The sequence below is a fragment of the Hyla sarda genome, chromosome 12 (assembly GCF_029499605.1).
Source record: "Hyla sarda isolate aHylSar1 chromosome 12, aHylSar1.hap1, whole genome shotgun sequence".
Classification (NCBI taxonomy): domain Eukaryota; kingdom Metazoa; phylum Chordata; class Amphibia; order Anura; family Hylidae; genus Hyla; species Hyla sarda.
This window is the reverse complement of record NC_079200.1, coordinates 36467367-36484169: the sequence shown is the minus strand read 5'-3', so window position 1 is coordinate 36484169 and position 16803 is coordinate 36467367. Positions and strand designations below refer to the sequence as shown.

Below are 16803 nucleotides of genomic sequence, written 5' to 3'. Positions count from 1 at the left end.
ATAATACAGATACATTTAGGTGTATAATACAGATACATTTAGGTGTTTAACCCCTTAAGGACTCAGGGTTTTTCCGTTTTTGCACTTTCGTTTTTTCCTCCTTACCTTTTAAAAATCATAACCCTTTCAATTTTCCACCTAAAAATCCATATTATGGCTTATTTTTTGCGTCGCCAATTCTACTTTGCAGTGACATTAGTCATTTAACCCAAAAATGCACGGCGAAACGGAAAAAAAAATCATTGTGCGACAAAATCGAAAAAAAAACGCCATTTTGTAACTTTTGGGGGCTTTCGTTTCTACGCAGTGCATATTTCGGTAAAAATTACACCTTATCATTATTCTGTAGGTCCATACGGTTAAAATGATCCCCTACTTATATAGGTTTGATTTTGTCGCACTTCTGGAAAAAATCATAACTACATGCAGGAAAATTTATACGTTTAAAAATGTCATCTTCTGACCCCTATAACTTTTTTATTTTTCCATGTATGGGGTGGTATGAGGACTCATTTTTTGCGCCGTGATCTGAAGTTTTTATCGGTATGATTTTTGTTTTGATCGGACTTTTTGATCACTTTTTATTCATTTTTTAATGATATAAAAAGTGACCAAAATACGCTTTTTTGGACTTTGGAATTTTTTTGCGCGTACGCCATTGACCGTACGGCTTAATTAATGATATATTTTTATAGTTCGGACATTTACGCACGCGGCGATACCACATATGTTTATTTTTAATTTTTTTTACACTGTTTTATTTTTTTTATGGGAAAAGGGGGGTGATTCAAACTTTTATTAGGGAAGGGGTTAAATGACCTTTATTAACACTTTTTTTTTACATTTTTTTTGCAGTGTTATAGGTCCCATAGGGACCTATAACACTGCACACACTGATCTCTAATGCTGATCACTGGCGTGCATTAACACGCCTGTGATCAGCATTATCGGCGCTTGACTGCTCCTGCCTGGATCTCAGGCACGGAGCAGTCATTCGTCGATCGGACACTGGGGAGGCAGGTAAGAGCCCTCCCGGTGTCCGATCAGCTGTTCGGGACGCCGCGATTTCACCGCGGCGGTCCCGAACAGCCCGACTGAGCAGCCGGGTCACTTTCACTTTCACTTTAGAAGCGGCGGTCAGCTTTGACCGCCGCTTCTAAAGGGTTAATACCGCACATCGCCGCGATCGGCGATGTGTGGTATTAGCCGCGGGTCCCGGCCGTTGATTAGCGCCGGGACCGACGCGATATGATGCGGGATCGCGGCGCGATCCCGCTTCATATCGCGGGAGCCGGCGCAGGACGTAAATATACGTCCTGCGTCGTTAAGGGGTTAACACAGATACATTTAGGTGTATAATACAGATACATTTAGGTGTATAATACAGATACATTTAGGTGTATAATACAGATACATTTAGGTGTATAATACAGATACATTTAGGTGTATAATACAGATACATTTAGGTGTATAATACAGATACATTTAGGTGTATAATACAGATACATTTAGGTGTATAATACAGATACATTTAGGTGTATAACACAGATACATTTAGGTGTATAATACAGATACATTTAGGTGTATAATACAGATACATTTAGGTGTATAACACAGATACATTTAGGTGTATAACACAGATACATTTAGGTGTATAACACAGATACATTTAGGTGTATAATACAGATACATTTAGGTGTATAATACAGATACATTTAGGTGTATAACACAGATACATTTAGGTGTATAATACAGATACATTTAGGTGTATAACACAGATACATTTAGGTGTATAACACAGATACATTTAGGTGTATAATACAGATACATTTTCGTCCCAACCTCTATCTGACTTTTGAGACTTTTGGGCCAGGATGTTTGACTGTATTATGCGTAACATAGAACAATGCATTTGTATTACACTTATCTGAAGGACTTTCTTTAGACCTCCTTTTTTTGTCTTAAATTTTTTTCGTAAAAATGCCATTTTCTTTTTCCGTTTCATGCAGCTAAAACGGTTACTGTCTAAAAATGCTAAACATTTATTTATTGGCTCAGGCTGTTTAATAAATTTGTTGCACGCACAGTTTATGGTTCATATATTCAATTTAAAGAGTACTAAGAACTAAGAGCTGTTGACAGGTACCGGCACAGCTCTCACAGGCTTCAGTGACGTTGCGCCGGCTGGGGAACTCCCACTTTCTCCTGACACAATGTGAGCAAGGGCAAAGGTACGAAACACCGCTTTTTAAAGTTCGGAAAAAAATTTGAGGGCAGGAGGGGTGTTAGGTGTAGTTAGGGAAAATAATCTGAGTTAGTTTAGAAAATATGGTTTGATGACAGGTACTCTTTAAAGAAAACTGCAGTTTTTAGGTTTTTTTTATGTTGTAAAAAGAATGGCAGAAATTTTCACCAGTTTTTCTGCCTTTTGGTTTGATTTTTGAGCATTTTTTTGTAATTTTTAAAACCTTAACTTTTTTTTTCTTGCCAAAGCAAATGCTGTTTTGCAGTTTGCGAACTAGCAGTTTTTTCTTAATGTGAAATTGGCCCTCAAACATATAAAAAAAAAAACAAAAAAAACAGTGCCCTCATTTTTATGGCGATATAATTACAGCTGTAACACTTTACGGAATGTGAATTCTATTAGGTATAGTAGAACAGAATTGAAAAACAGCCAATTTTTGAGGGGTGAAACGGCTGTTCTGCAGCTCAAAAAAATGGCTTAAATACTGTGAGTGCGAAGTAAATATGTCACTCCCTCACGACTCGTGCTCAAGTAGGAATCCCAATCCTTTTATACTTATTCAAGAAAGACTTGGCACTCCAATTTATGATGCAATGGGTCTTATTTACACAATCCTTAAATTAAATTAATGTTTCGGCCCTACCAGGACCTTCATCAGAATATTACAGGACTGGTGCGGAGAACAGAGAAGTCAGTCAAGAGCCGTGTAGTGAGGTAAGTAGTAGCGTGGCTACAAGCCACGAGAGTGGTGTCGCCGCTCTTGTGGCTTGTAGCCATGCTACTACTTACCTCCCTACATGGCTCTTGACTGACTTCTCTGTTCTCCGCACCAGTCCTGTAATATTCTGATGAAGGTCCTGGTAGGGCCGAAACGTTAAAGGGGTTATCCAGGAAAAAACTTTATTTTTTATTTTTTTTATATATCAACTGGCTCCAGAAAGTTAAACAAATTTGTAAATTACTTCTATTAACAAATCTTAATCCTTTCAGTACTTATGAGCTTCTGAAGTTTAGGTTGTTCTTTTCTGTCTAAGTAATCTCTGATGACACGTGTCTCGGGAACCGCCCAGTTTAGAAGAGGTTTGCTATGGGAATTTGCTTCTAAACTGGGCGGTTCCCGAGACACGTGTCATCAGAGATTACTTAGACAGAAAAGAACAACCTTAACTTCAGAAGCTCATAAGTACTGAAAGGATTAAGATTTTTTAATAGAAGTAATTTACAAATTTGTTTAACTTTCTGGAACCAGTTGATATATAAAAAAAAGTTTTTTTCCTGGAATACCCCTTTAATTTAATTTAAGGATTGTGTAAGTAAGACCCATTGCATCATAAATTGGAGTGCCAAGTCTTTCTTGATTAAATACTGTGAGAACATAGCCTGAGATTGGCTACGTTTAGACCACCTATTAGTTGGCTTACTTTACTCCAAAACGTTACGCCAAAGTTTTGGTTCATTGCGCCACAATCTTCCAGTGAAGCCACACCTCCCTTATCGAGCAAGTGTTTTGGACTCCTAATAAATGTGGTGCGAGTCACGTAAACCAGTTTTGTGTGGCTGCTTTCGCACCAGAATATTTGGCCCATTGGCAATAGTAAATCTGCTCCAGTGTGTTTTAAGCACATATGATTTTGGTGGTGGTTCCCTTCTGTGGTCATAGATCATGTGATGCAAAACGGCAAAAAAATAAATAAATAATGGAGCAAAAAAACTACAAACTAGCTACAGCCCCCAAAGTGATGAAAAACACCACAGAAAAAAGGCATTGGTCCATATTTATTAACCTGTCTGAAACAATAATGTGCCTGTGTTGCCCATAGCAACCAATCAAAGCTCAGCTTACATTTTACCACAACAGTATGATAAATGAAAGTTGAGCTGTGATTGGTTGCTATGGAAAAATTTGGGCACATTTTTGTCTTTATAAATATGGGTCAGGGTGTTTTTATAGCTCCCTATCTCCTACCTACCCAATGGTCTGGGACAGTGGTCTTCAACCTGCAGACCTCCAGATGTTGCAAAACTACAACTCCCAGCATGCCCGGACAGCCGTTGGCTGTCCGGGCATGCTGGGAGTTGTAGTTTTGCAACATCTGGAGGTCCGCAAGTTGAAGACCACTGGTCTAGGATATAGGCTGCTGTATGTGGGGGTGTCCTTACACCACTCTTTCCCAAACATTGTGCCTCCAGCTGTTGCAAATCTATAACTCCCATCATGCCCGGACAGCCGAAGGCTGTCCGGGCATGCTGGGTGTTGTAGTTTTGCAACAGCTGGAGGCACTCTGCTTGGAAAACACTATCTTACACTGTAGAGCTACCTATGCCTGTTGGTCATCATTGAAGGTTACCTCTAAATTTGGCGCATGAATGGGGTGCCATGCTCCCTGTCCTATAGAACTATGCATTATGATAAGGAGCTTTTTGCTCCATTTACACAGCACCCGTGATTAAAAAAAAAAAAAAAAAAAGACTATGTACCACATGTTTTCCCCCGCTGATCATTTGGGGTCTCACCACCCAGTGGTCGAACCCCCCCCACTGATGGACAGCGGATACATCTTCTGATGGAAACACCACTTTAAAGGGCTAATCCAGGTTTAGAAAAACAGAGATGGTTTCTTCACAAAACAGCACCACACGTGTCCTCAGGTTGTGTGTGGTATTGCAGCTCAGTTCCATTGTGGTGTTACAACTTGACTCCATTCACTTCACACAACCTGAGGACACGTGTGGTGCTATTTTTTGGAAATAAGCTTTGTTTTTCTAGTCCTGGATAACCCCTTTTAACCCCAAATTACAATGCCACTGCAGGTTAAAGGCGTCAAATCCTATGTGATTGACCTTGCAAATGTACAAAAAAAGTCCTTAGTAACCCACCTTCTATCTTAATGTCATGGTCAGAAACAGTGTCTGTAATTTAGCTCCTTAGGCCGGGTTCACACTACGGAATCAGAGTGTGGCCAGCACAGATTGAATCAGCCGGCACTAGGACCACGAAGACATTGCAGCCCTTAAATAGATGTGTGGTGTCCCGGTACCATATAGTATACCGTACCTTGTATGGTGGTCCCCAAAGCCAGAGTTACTTCATTCCAGTAGCATCCTCCTGGTGGGATACCCCCTAGTCACCTCTTCCTCCTTTAATTTTATGATGCTTACATGTAATTATATATTTAACGTTGTGTATAGTGTCGCAGGACCTTAGGTCATGTGACTAATGTTAATTCTATTAGAGTATGTTAAAGGACCTTCCTAGGTCACATGGGTGGTCACATGTCTAGACCATAATTCCTTGTAAAGTGATTGACAGATGGTATGGACCAATGAGCTCAAGGCCATATAAGGGAGCTGCCGGCCAATCCTCGCTCTCTTTGGTTCCGGACTAGCAGAGAGAAGTGATCCATGCAACTTACAAAGAAGAGACCAGGCCGAAGCCTGATAATACTAAACCGTGCGTTACAATACAACTCCCCGCTAAAGTTCGCGTGACTGCTGAACCTAAACTTAATCCCCTAAATCCAGCGTAACAGCGCATATAAATCTACTGAGCTTAAAACTCACAAGGTCCCAACCAACTGTCAGGATCCTCATAGACTCTGATTGTACAAAGACTGTTCCTGTTTGTTTCTGCATAAAACCTGCAGTAAAAGTTCCGACAGTTTTCTGAAACCTCCGGTTGTGGACAATCATTTATTATACCTCCCTATCGCTCTTGGGACGGGTGGCGATAGGACAAGTATATACAGAGGAGCCCTGACCATGGCGTCACGACAGTCAAGGGTTAAACAAGCACCCTTTAGTTACCGCACAGCTACACCCCATATACCCTACACCCCCAAGCTACCACAGATGGCAGATGGAATTTTTTTCAGGGGATTTTCTGGGTGGAAAGTCTGCCTGGAAAACTCCACACTGTGCAGTGGAATCCAATTGCCAGCAATGGGACTCTGCTGCACCGAAATTGTCGAGTGGAATCTCAAAATGAAATTCTGCTTGGTAATTCTGTAGTGTGAACCTGGCCGAAGTATGAGGAGGATCATGCTCATGGCACCTCAGATCTTACCTTCTCAGTTTAGTACATTTACCCTAAATATATGTAACTCTCCATAATAAAGACTGTGTGATCGTCCATGGCAGATGAGGGTCTTGACAATGATTCCTATGTTTTTGCAGGAGGTTTTATGATGATGGCGCCATCTTGCTGCGCGAGGAGTCGTCTGTACTCACGGGAATGCTGATAGGCTTAAGCGCCATTGACTTCAGGTAAAGATTACTGGGAGGACTTAACGCTGGTCATACATTCCTCCAGTACCTAACGCTGGGTCATACATGCCTCCAGTACCTAACGCCGGTCATACATGTCTCCAGTACCTAACGCCGGTCATACATGTCTCCAGTACCTAACGCTGGTCATACATGCCTCCAGTACCTAACGCTGGTCATACATGCCTCCAGTACCTAACGCTGGGTCATACATGCCTCCAGTACCTAACGCTGGTCATACATGCCTCCAGTACCTAACGCTGGTCATACATGCCTCCAGTACCTAACGCTGGTCATACATGCCTCCAGTACCTAACGCTGGTCATACATGCCTCCAGTACCTAACGCTGGTCATACATGCCTCCAGTACCTAACGCTGGTCATACGTGCCTCCAGTACCTAACGCTGGTCATACGTGCCTCCAGTACCTAACGCTGGTCATACGTGCCTCCAGTACCTAACGCTGGTCATACATGCCTCCAGTACCTAACGCTGGTCATACATGCCTCCAGTACCTAACGCTGGTCATACATGCCTCCAGTACCTAACGCTGGTCATACATGCCTCCAGTACCTAACGCTGGTCATACATGCCTCCAGTACCTAACGCTGGGTCATACATGCCTCCAGTACCTAACGCTGGGTCATACATGCCTCCAGTACCTAACGCTGGTCATACGTGCCTCCAGTACCTAACGCTGGTCATACGTGCCTCCAGTACCTAACGCTGGTCATACGTGCCTCCAGTACCTAACGCTGGTCATACATGCCTCCAGTACCTAACGCTGGTCATACATGCCTCCAGTACCTAACGCTGGTCATACATGCCTCCAGTACCTAACGCTGGTCATACATGCCTCCAGTACCTAACGCTGGGTCATACATGCCTCCAGTACCTAACGCTGGTCATACATGCCTCCAGTACCTAACGCTGGTCATACGTGCCTCCAGTACCTAACGCTGGTCATACGTGCCTCCAGTACCTAACGCTGGTCATACATGCCTCCAGTACCTAACGCTGGTCATACATGCCTCCAGTACCTAACGCTGGTCATACATGCCTCCAGTACCTAACGCTGGTCATACATGCCTCCAGTACCTACCGCTGGTCATACATGCCTCCAGTACCTAACGCTGGTCATACATGCCTCCAGTACCTAACGCTGGTCATACATGCCTCCAGTACCTAACGCTGGTCATACGTGCCTCCAGTACCTAACGCTGGTCATACGTGCCTCCAGTACCTAACGCCGGTCATACATGCCTCCAGTACCTAACGCTGGTCATACATGCCTCCAGTACCTAACGCTGGTCATACATGCCTCCAGTACCTAACGCTGGTCATACATGCCTCCAGTACCTAACGCTGGTCATACGTGCCTCCAGTACCTAACGCTGGTCATACGTGCCTCCAGTACCTAACGCTGGTCATACGTGCCTCCAGTACCTAACGCTGGTCATACATGCCTCCAGTACCTACCACTGGTCATACATGCCTCCAGTACCTAACGCTGGTCATACGTGCCTCCAGTACCTAACGCTGGTCATACGTGCCTCCAGTACCTAACGCTGGTCATACATGCCTCCAGTACCTAACGCTGGTCATACATGCCTCCAGTACCTAACGCTGGTCATACATTCCTCCAGTTCACTCCTCAGTCTTTTGGATTACATTGCCTTAATCTTATATTTTGCCTCTTTGCAGCTTTTGTTTGAAAGGGGAAGGCATTGACGGGAAGACCCCAGCGGTCATAGATTACACCCCATACTTGAAGTTCACCCAGAGGTGAGTATAAGAGTATTAGATTTGTTAGATGAAGTTGTAAGTATGTACTTCCTCCTGCTAACTTGTATGACTAAACAAAAAAACATGGCTGCTTTCTTTTAGCCAATTTTGTCTGTAGGCTATACAATGTATTGCAGCTAATCCGCTTTCATTTAAAGGGGTACTCCGGTCCTAAGACGTCTTATCCCCTATCCAAAGGATAGGGGATAAGATGCCTGATCGCGGGGGTCCCGCCGCTGGGGACCCCCGTGATCTTGCACCCCGTTATAATCAGTCCCCGAGCGTGTTCGCTCCGAGTCTGATTACTGGCGATCACGGTGATGGAGCGTTGTGACATCACGGCTCTGCCCCCACGGCTCAATGTAAGCCTATGTGAGGGGGCGTGGCAGCGAACACGCTCCAGGGACCGATTATAACGGGTGCTGTGTGCAAGATCACAGGGGTTCCCAGGGGCGGGACCCCCGTGATCAGGCATCTTATCCCCTATCCTTTGGATAGGGGATAAGATTTCTTGGCGCCGGAGTACCCCTTTAAGTGGGGCTTAGCTGCAATACCAGATACAGCCATTGGGAATGCAGTTTATAATTTTATACATTTTCGGCAGACACTCCAGAACACTACTACTTTGTTTACAGCAATATAACTGAGGCATGATGCACCTCATGCCTCCTAGCTCAGACATAGGAGTCTTATTATTATCTCCTTATTACATTGTAAATTAGACTGCGCGGTGTGTAAACACTGGCCCTTATTTAGTAAGGTTTTTCAGTGTAGATTTTGTAGGGTTTTTTGTGTCGCATCTGTCGTGCACAAGAGTTTCCCACTAAAAATCCACAAAAAAAAACCCTACTAGCTCTCCACTTTACTAATACAAATTTACTAATGTTCCCACATTAAAATGTGGTAGATTTTAGCTCTGGAAAAACTGACAGCTCAGAGCAAAAAAAAAAAAAAAAAAAATTAAAATTTTAAAAAGCCAAAATGTAAGGAAAAAAAAAATCACTAAATACAAGATATAATAGTAAATACCATGGAAAAATACAGCTCCACTTTTAGTAAATAAGGGCCAATGTTTCTTCTTTGTCCCACACCTACTATTCTCAGCTATGATTACCTGAGTGAGGAAGAAGATCGAGAGAGTGTGGGGGGCAGCAGCAGTGAAGACAGCTCCCCAGAGCACCCCTATCTGCCCCTTCTCACAGATGAGGAGAGCTGGTACAGCAAGTGGCGTAAGATGGAGCAGAAATTTCGCATTGTCTATGCACAAAAGGTAGGTGATATTTAATAATGCATAATGGTCAGCGACCAATTCCCCCCCCCCCAAAAAAAAAAGTGCTATAACACTAGGACCCTATGGGGCCTAACTAGGGTTGCCACCTGGCCAGTATTTTGCTGGCACAGCCGGTATTTGGCCACCCTGCCGGTATCTTTATACAGTGGTCCCTCAAGTTACAATATGAATTGGTTCCAGGACGACCATTGTATGTTGAAACCTTTGTATGTTGAGACCAGAACTCTATGGAAACCTGGTAATTGGTTCTAATGGCACCAAAATGTCATCCAAAAATAGGAAAAAAGTGAGGATTAAAGAAAAATAAATAGATAACTAATATAGATAAAGTCCTTACATAGAAAGTAAGAAAGATCTGCTGGGAGCTGTAAATCACTGTCGATGTCAGTGATTCCCAACCAGGGTGCATCCAGCTGTTGCAAAACTACAACTCCCAGCATGCCCGGACAGCCAAAGGATGTCCGGGCATGCTGGGAGTTGTAGTTTTGCAACAGCTGGAGGCACCCTGGTTGGGAAACGCTGGTCTATGTACAGGACAGGAGCTTCTTCGGGGTCCTGTACAGTACACACAATGTCCTAAAAAAGTAACATGGAGTCGCCCTCACCTGGTGTGCAAATGAGCAGCTAACCCTGGTACAGGTAAAGAGTACAGAACATGTAATACCTCCCTGTACTGTAGGGGGCACTACCAGACAGCCAGTCAGTGCATGCACTTCAGTAATACAGGGGTTTTACCAGTGAATGTCCATTCTGATTGGTCAGTTCTTCCAGCAATTGACAGGTTTCACAGATTTGGACTGACTGCATTGAACACACCTTCCCTCTACAAAACCTTTTGCCCTCCCCCCGCTCAGTAAATAACAACAGACACCGTGTTTCTCTTTTAGTGGGCTGAGGTGGTGGTCACAGCTCCAATTTATTAAGTAATGAACAGCACTATAGCGTGCAACTCTAAATCAACACTACATAGCAGTAACCATATAACAAAAAACGGTGATATTGACCTGTTCCACAGCCGTAGAGGAATGCCAACCGTCGGATCCCCGACGGGCATGACTGCCCACGGCATCTTCCATCTTCTAAGGTCATACCATTCCATGCCAGCTGTGACTAAAAGGAAGACAAAAAGAACAAGAAAAACACAATACAGAAATAAGTACAAGAAGCAGAAAAATCGTAAACACCACGGGAGTAGACAAGCCTACAGTACGGTCTCTGAAACGTAAATCACCTTTTTTTTTTTTTTTTTTTTTTATCAATATTTCAAATTATTATAATTTTTTATTTATTTTTTTTCCTTTTTTTTTTTTTTTTTTTTTTTTTTTTTTAAAAGGGGTGAACAAGCAAGCCCACACGCCGAACAACTGGAGCGTGGGCCAAAATAGACATAATTACAAGAAAACATTACAAATCATAACAAACCAAAAGGGGAGGGAGGGCGGGACGTCTCTCGTTGCTGGTGAGGTAAGAGGAGGGGAGGAAGCAGGAGAGTCTCCTATATCCCTTATGGGCGTAACTATACACCCAGTTCCCACCCCGACCTGTGGGAGGGCCCCAACCTTGTTCGGCACATGTTAACCCCCCAGTGTCCATACAGTCAGTGGGACCTATTCCTATTATCGGACAGGTCCCATACAGACTGCATTGAACACACCTTCCCTCTACAAAACCTTTTGCCCTCCCCCCGCTCAGTAAATAACAACAGACACCGTGTTTCTCTTTTAGTGGGCTGAGGTGGTGGTCACAGCTCCAATTTATTAAGTAATAAACAGCACTATAGCGTGCAACTCTAAATCAACACTGCATAGCAGTAACCATATAACAAAAAACGGTGATATTGACCTGTTCCACAGCCGTAGAGGAATGCCAACCGTCGGATCCCCGACGGGCATGACTGCCCACGGCATCTTCCATCTTCTAAGGTCATACCATTCCATGCCACTAGGAGCCCGTGTATCCCTACACGGAGCTCCGACCGCCACTTAACAGGAACAGGGCCTGCTCCAGACCATCCTGCAGGCCCGATAGAAAAATGTCCAGCCCAATATCATTGAGGTGGACCCCGTCTGCGATCATGAATCGTCTGTTGTCACCCTCCAGCTCGCGGTGACGGACCACCACCCCGCCCTTGGACCGGACAAAACGAGCCATCCTAGCATTGACCAGGCGGCGAGACCGCTCAATGGCCTCAGCATCCCTGGCCCCTTGCCACTTGACCCAAGGAACAATTTCCGACCATACCAAAACCAGCTCCGTAAAGAAGCCAGATAACCTCTCCACATCAACTTTCATGACGGTGATAAGCTCTGGAAAATGGGTAAAACAAAGGTCGTTCCCACCGGCATGAACGACCAAAATCACCGGAGAGCGAACCATACCGGCAATAACCACCGCTTCCGAAAGAATTTGGTGCCACCGCATGCCCGGAATCCCACGCCAGTGGGCATCAATGTTCGGAACCCCCAACGATCTTCCGCCAGGACGGCAACTCGCCCTTTGGGCTGCCCGGTGGATATATGAATGCCCCAAAAAGAACACGGAAGCCACCGGAGACTCTGAAACAGAAAAACAAGTTAAAGAAGCAGTTCTGGACGAACGTATCCCGCATAACATGCCGAGCGCCATCTCCCAATGCGCTGAATGTCCGCTACAGCCAGCCCGGCACGCGACGCCTCCGTAGCCGCACCAATCCGAAAGGAATGTGTGCCAAATTCAGCCACCGGGGCACCAAGGCACCGCTTAAAAACCGCCTGGAACTGATAGCGCGTCAGAGGGGAGCCGTCAGCATGCGCGAAAAAATGCTCACCACCCGCGCAAACCGCCAAATAACCCAAAAAGGCCCGAACAGGACACACCTCCCCGTCCACAGACCGCAAACTAACCCATGCCCCTTGGCCCATCTGATCCGTCTTGGACCTGCGTATACGTAACTGCAATACGCCGTTCGAGCAAACTACATCCTCAAACAACAAACCACCCACGCCCGACTTAGACGCGGGAACCATCTCACCGACCCGAAAAGCGCCAAAAAACGCGGCGCAAAAAGCAGCAGAAAAAAGCAACGACTCAAACTGAGAAGGACAACACTCCTCCGTAGCCGACAACAGAGCCACCAACAAAGTATAGGAAACCGGGCGCCTGCGCTCGCGCCTAACGTGGGTCTTCTGCCAACCCTTCATCGCCTGCTGAATTAAAAAACGCTTCGTCACATCTTCCCAACCCAAAAGTTTAAAGTAAAAACTCACACCCGCCAGCCTCCGGCGGGCCACCACAGCGGAAACAGCAGTTGCGCGCAAAGATAACAAACAGTCAATGGTTACCGATAAGCGGGACTCCCCACAGACTTCCACCGGGCGTCCAGCAACCATGCCCCACCAAGCAGCCCACGCCTTACCATGTCCTGTCCAAGTAGCAGCCGCTACCGATGATTGGATAAGGGGCATCAATCGACCGTCACCAAGTCCCACACCAACCGGGGGCAAGGAGTGCCCTCCTGGGCCGCGTCCGGACACATCTTCCGAAAGGCCTGAAACTGAAAACGGGACAAAGCATCAGCAATCCCATTGTCGACCCCAGGGACGTGGCGGGCCCGGAACCAAATATTCAGCTCCAGACAGCGAAGCACCAGATGACGAAGCAGAGACAACACAGGAAGCGAAGAGGACGTAAGACCGTTAACACAATGAACCACACTCACATTGTCAGACCAGAAAACAACCCGGCGGTTACTAAAAAGAGAGCCCCAAAGTTCCACCGCAACCACAATGGGAAAAAGTTCCCTCCAAACCAAAACATCAGCTCGCAGCTGCCGGAAAATGCGGATCCTGTGGTCTGGATACCGCGCCCCTCGCGTGGACAAAGACAGCCTCCGAGAAAAAACCCGCCCCATGGGCATAACTCTGCACGCAAAGACAAGGTGACCCAACAACACCTGCATTTGCCGCAACGTGACCTTCTTAACCTCACAAAAAACTTCCACCAAACCCAACAAAGATTCCAACTTCTCACTCGGCAGGCGAAAAACCATGGCAACCGAATCAATCTCAATGCCCAAGAACGACATCACAGTAGCAGGACCCTCCGTCTTATCCGCCGACAAAGGAACACCAAATTTACGCATAAAGAAACAAAAAGAATCCAACAAAAAACGACATCTGGAGGACCCGGCTGGGGCAACAAACAAAAAATCATCCAAGTAATGAATAATAGAGGAACTGCCTGTTTCCACCCGAACCACCCATTCCAAAAAGGAACTGAACAACTCAAAGTAGTGGCACGAGATGGAACAGCCCATAGGTAAACAGACATCAAAATAAAACAACCCGTCAACCCGACACCCCAGCAGGTGGTGACATTCCGGATGAACCGGCAACAACCTGAAAGCCGACTCAATGTCGGATTTCGCCATCAAGGCCCCAGCTCCCGCACTCCTAACCAGGGCAACTGCCCTATCAAAAGAAACATAGGACACAGACGCATCCTCCTTGGGAATTCCGTCATTCACCGAGGAACCCTTCGGGTACGATAGGTGATGGATGAGCCAGAACTTCCTTGCCTCCTTCTTGGGCACCACACCCAAAGGGGACACCCGCAGGTTGTGAAAAGGCGGGACGGAAAAGGGGCCCATAAACCTACCCAACGCCACCTCCTTGCCAATCTTGTCCCGGAGCACTTCAGGACGCTCACGAGCCGATTTCAAGTTATCCGGAAAAACACCACCAACCGTATTCAAAACAAACGGAATAAAGAAACCACATTCAAAACCATCTGTCAGAACCAAAGCGGCTTCCCTAATGGGGTACTGCTCTAACCACGGGCGCATCGCGGCCACCCTCACCGGGGTCCTTCCCTCCGGCAGCAGACGCCGGGCGGGCGTTTTTGCAGCCCTAGGACATCGCACTGCGGCATGTCCCCCGCCGCAGGAGGAACACTCATGCTTGTACTTGCACAAGCTGAGAAATCGGCAGTGGCCCTCATTGAAGAGCCAACAAGCCCCGGGCCTTCGCACGGCCACTGACCCCGTAGCCCCGGGATGACCAGCGGCCCCTGACTGAAAGGACGGCCCCTTTTGGGCCATCATTAGGCGCAACCAGACATCAGTCGCCTTGACACCCCAACCAACCTCCGGCTGCAACGCCAGCCGTCGACGAAATTCTTCGTCATAACGCCACCAGGCAGAACCCCCATGAGCCTTGTAGGCATTGTAAACAGAATCCATATAAATAAAAAGTTCCGAACAGCGTTCGGGATGCCTCTCCCCCATAACACACCCCAAGACAGCAAAAGCCTGTAACCAGTTACCCATGGACTTGGCAACCTTAGGCCTGAAGGGGCCCGCCTTCTCAGACTGAGGTCTCCGCTCCTTATCTATGGTATGTTGGTCCACAGAAACCAGGGACCACACATCCACATATGCATTTCCCCAAATCTTCTCCTTAACCGCTTCGTCCACATGCACCCCCAAAGGGCTAAGCCCACAAAAAATTGCCTCCTTGTGTACGCCCGCTCTAACCGGGGACACACGACGGGCTGGTGTAGCCAGTTTTTCACCTGGCGGCCCTTCCAACTTGGAAAGAACAGCCTTCAAAACAGACAAAACATCAGCAGACCCACCCCCAGTACCCCAAGCCCCCGCAAAGTCGAACTCACCAGTCCGCGCAGGAGCACCAGAAGAAGTCGATGGACCACTGGAGGAAGCATCAGGCACTGGATCTGAAACCGGAGCAGGAGGAGGAGCAGGATCCGGATTCGGAGCTGGAGCCGCGCTGGGCCGCTCGCATCCACGCGAAGACCTCCTAGGGGACCTGGAACGTCGCCGACGACTGCCACGCCGGCGAGCCCTCCTGTCCGGGCTCGCCGAGCTCCAAGAGCTGTCTCTCGAAGAAGATGGCGATCGCCAGCGGGACGAGCGGGACCTCCCCGATCTCGCTCTGCATCTGTGGTCCCGGCGACAACTGCGGTGTGACCGAGCCCGAGACTCAGCAGCCCTGCACCGCCGAGAGCGGCCAGAACCCCGGGAGGATGACCTGGAAAAACGCCTGCGTACACTCCTCACAGACCCCCTTGAATCCCGGTCACGCGGGGGCTGGCTGACCCGCTGCTCAAACACCTGACCCCCAGCAAGAGACTGTGAAGGGCCGGTGATAGGGGGGGGAGGGAGAGGTGGGGGCGCTACCTGAGGGACAGTCAGAGAAGAGGGGCCCGCAGCATCATCCCCGGGGCCCATGCTATCTTGGACATCCTCAAATAAAGGGTCCTCCTCCCCCAAATCTACAGGCAGGGGTTGGGACACAGCCAGCCCACCACCATGTGGCAGGCTGACCGCGGATACCCGCGCCGGCGGCGTGTCCGGAACCTCGTCAGCCGACGAGGAGGCATGATGATTCCCCATTACCCCGGAACTCACACTGCACTGCCCGGGGACCGCCGCCACTACCGAAGATGTGCGCGCTACTACCGGAAGCGCACGTGCAGGAAGGGGAGGAGCCATCCCCCGCAACCCGGCACCAGCAGCAGCAGGCCCAGGCCCGGATGCAGAGGCCAAAGCCTGCGCCACAGCACGTCCCCGCCGCCCGCCGGTATTAACCCGCGGCGGGCTGGGACTCAACCTAGAAGGGGGGCGGGATTGCCTACCCGTCCGGCGGCTCGCTGCAGGCACCGAAACCGCCGCCGATGACAAGGACCGGGCCGAGGAGGGAACCCCCGTGGAGGCCATATCGGGAAGGAGCCGTGAGAGAAGCCCAGGATCAGCCAGCAACCGCTCCCGTATCGCCAACCACACAGCCTCGTCAGCCATAGCGAGCACCTACGTCTCTCGTTGCTGGTGAGGTAAGAGGAGGGGAGGAAGCAGGAGAGTCTCCTATATCCCTTATGGGCGTAACTATACACCCAGTTCCCACCCCGACCTGTGGGAGGGCCCCAACCTTGTTCGGCACATGTTAACCCCCCAGTGTCCATACAGTCAGTGGGACCTATTCCTATTATCGGACAGGTCCCATACAGTCTGTACATTGTATGTTGAGTCTGGTTTCAAGTTACAATAGTCCAGAAAAGACCATTGTATGTTGAAACTATTGTATGTTGAGGCCATTGTAAGTTGAGGTATCACTGTATTAAAAATACCGACAATGCAATGACTGGTATTTATCCAGCCAATCCTCCAACTCTCGGAATGTTTCACCATAAATTATACCAGTGTTTCCCAGCCAGAGCACCTCCA

At 47.5% G+C, this 16803-nt stretch overlaps 1 protein-coding gene across 2 annotated transcripts in view; it reads left to right on the top strand.

Annotated features, from left to right (window-relative positions):
* RUNDC3A (RUN domain containing 3A) overlaps nt 1-16803 on the top strand; it is a 43172-nt gene that overhangs the window by 5862 nt on the left and 20507 nt on the right. For both annotated transcript variants that reach the window (XM_056547561.1, XM_056547562.1), the window contains exons 5-7: nt 6419-6508; nt 8213-8293; nt 9398-9563. In XM_056547561.1, coding sequence (XP_056403536.1) covers nt 6419-6508; nt 8213-8293; nt 9398-9563 — 337 coding nt within the window. The remainder of the gene's footprint in view (nt 1-6418; nt 6509-8212; nt 8294-9397; nt 9564-16803) is intronic.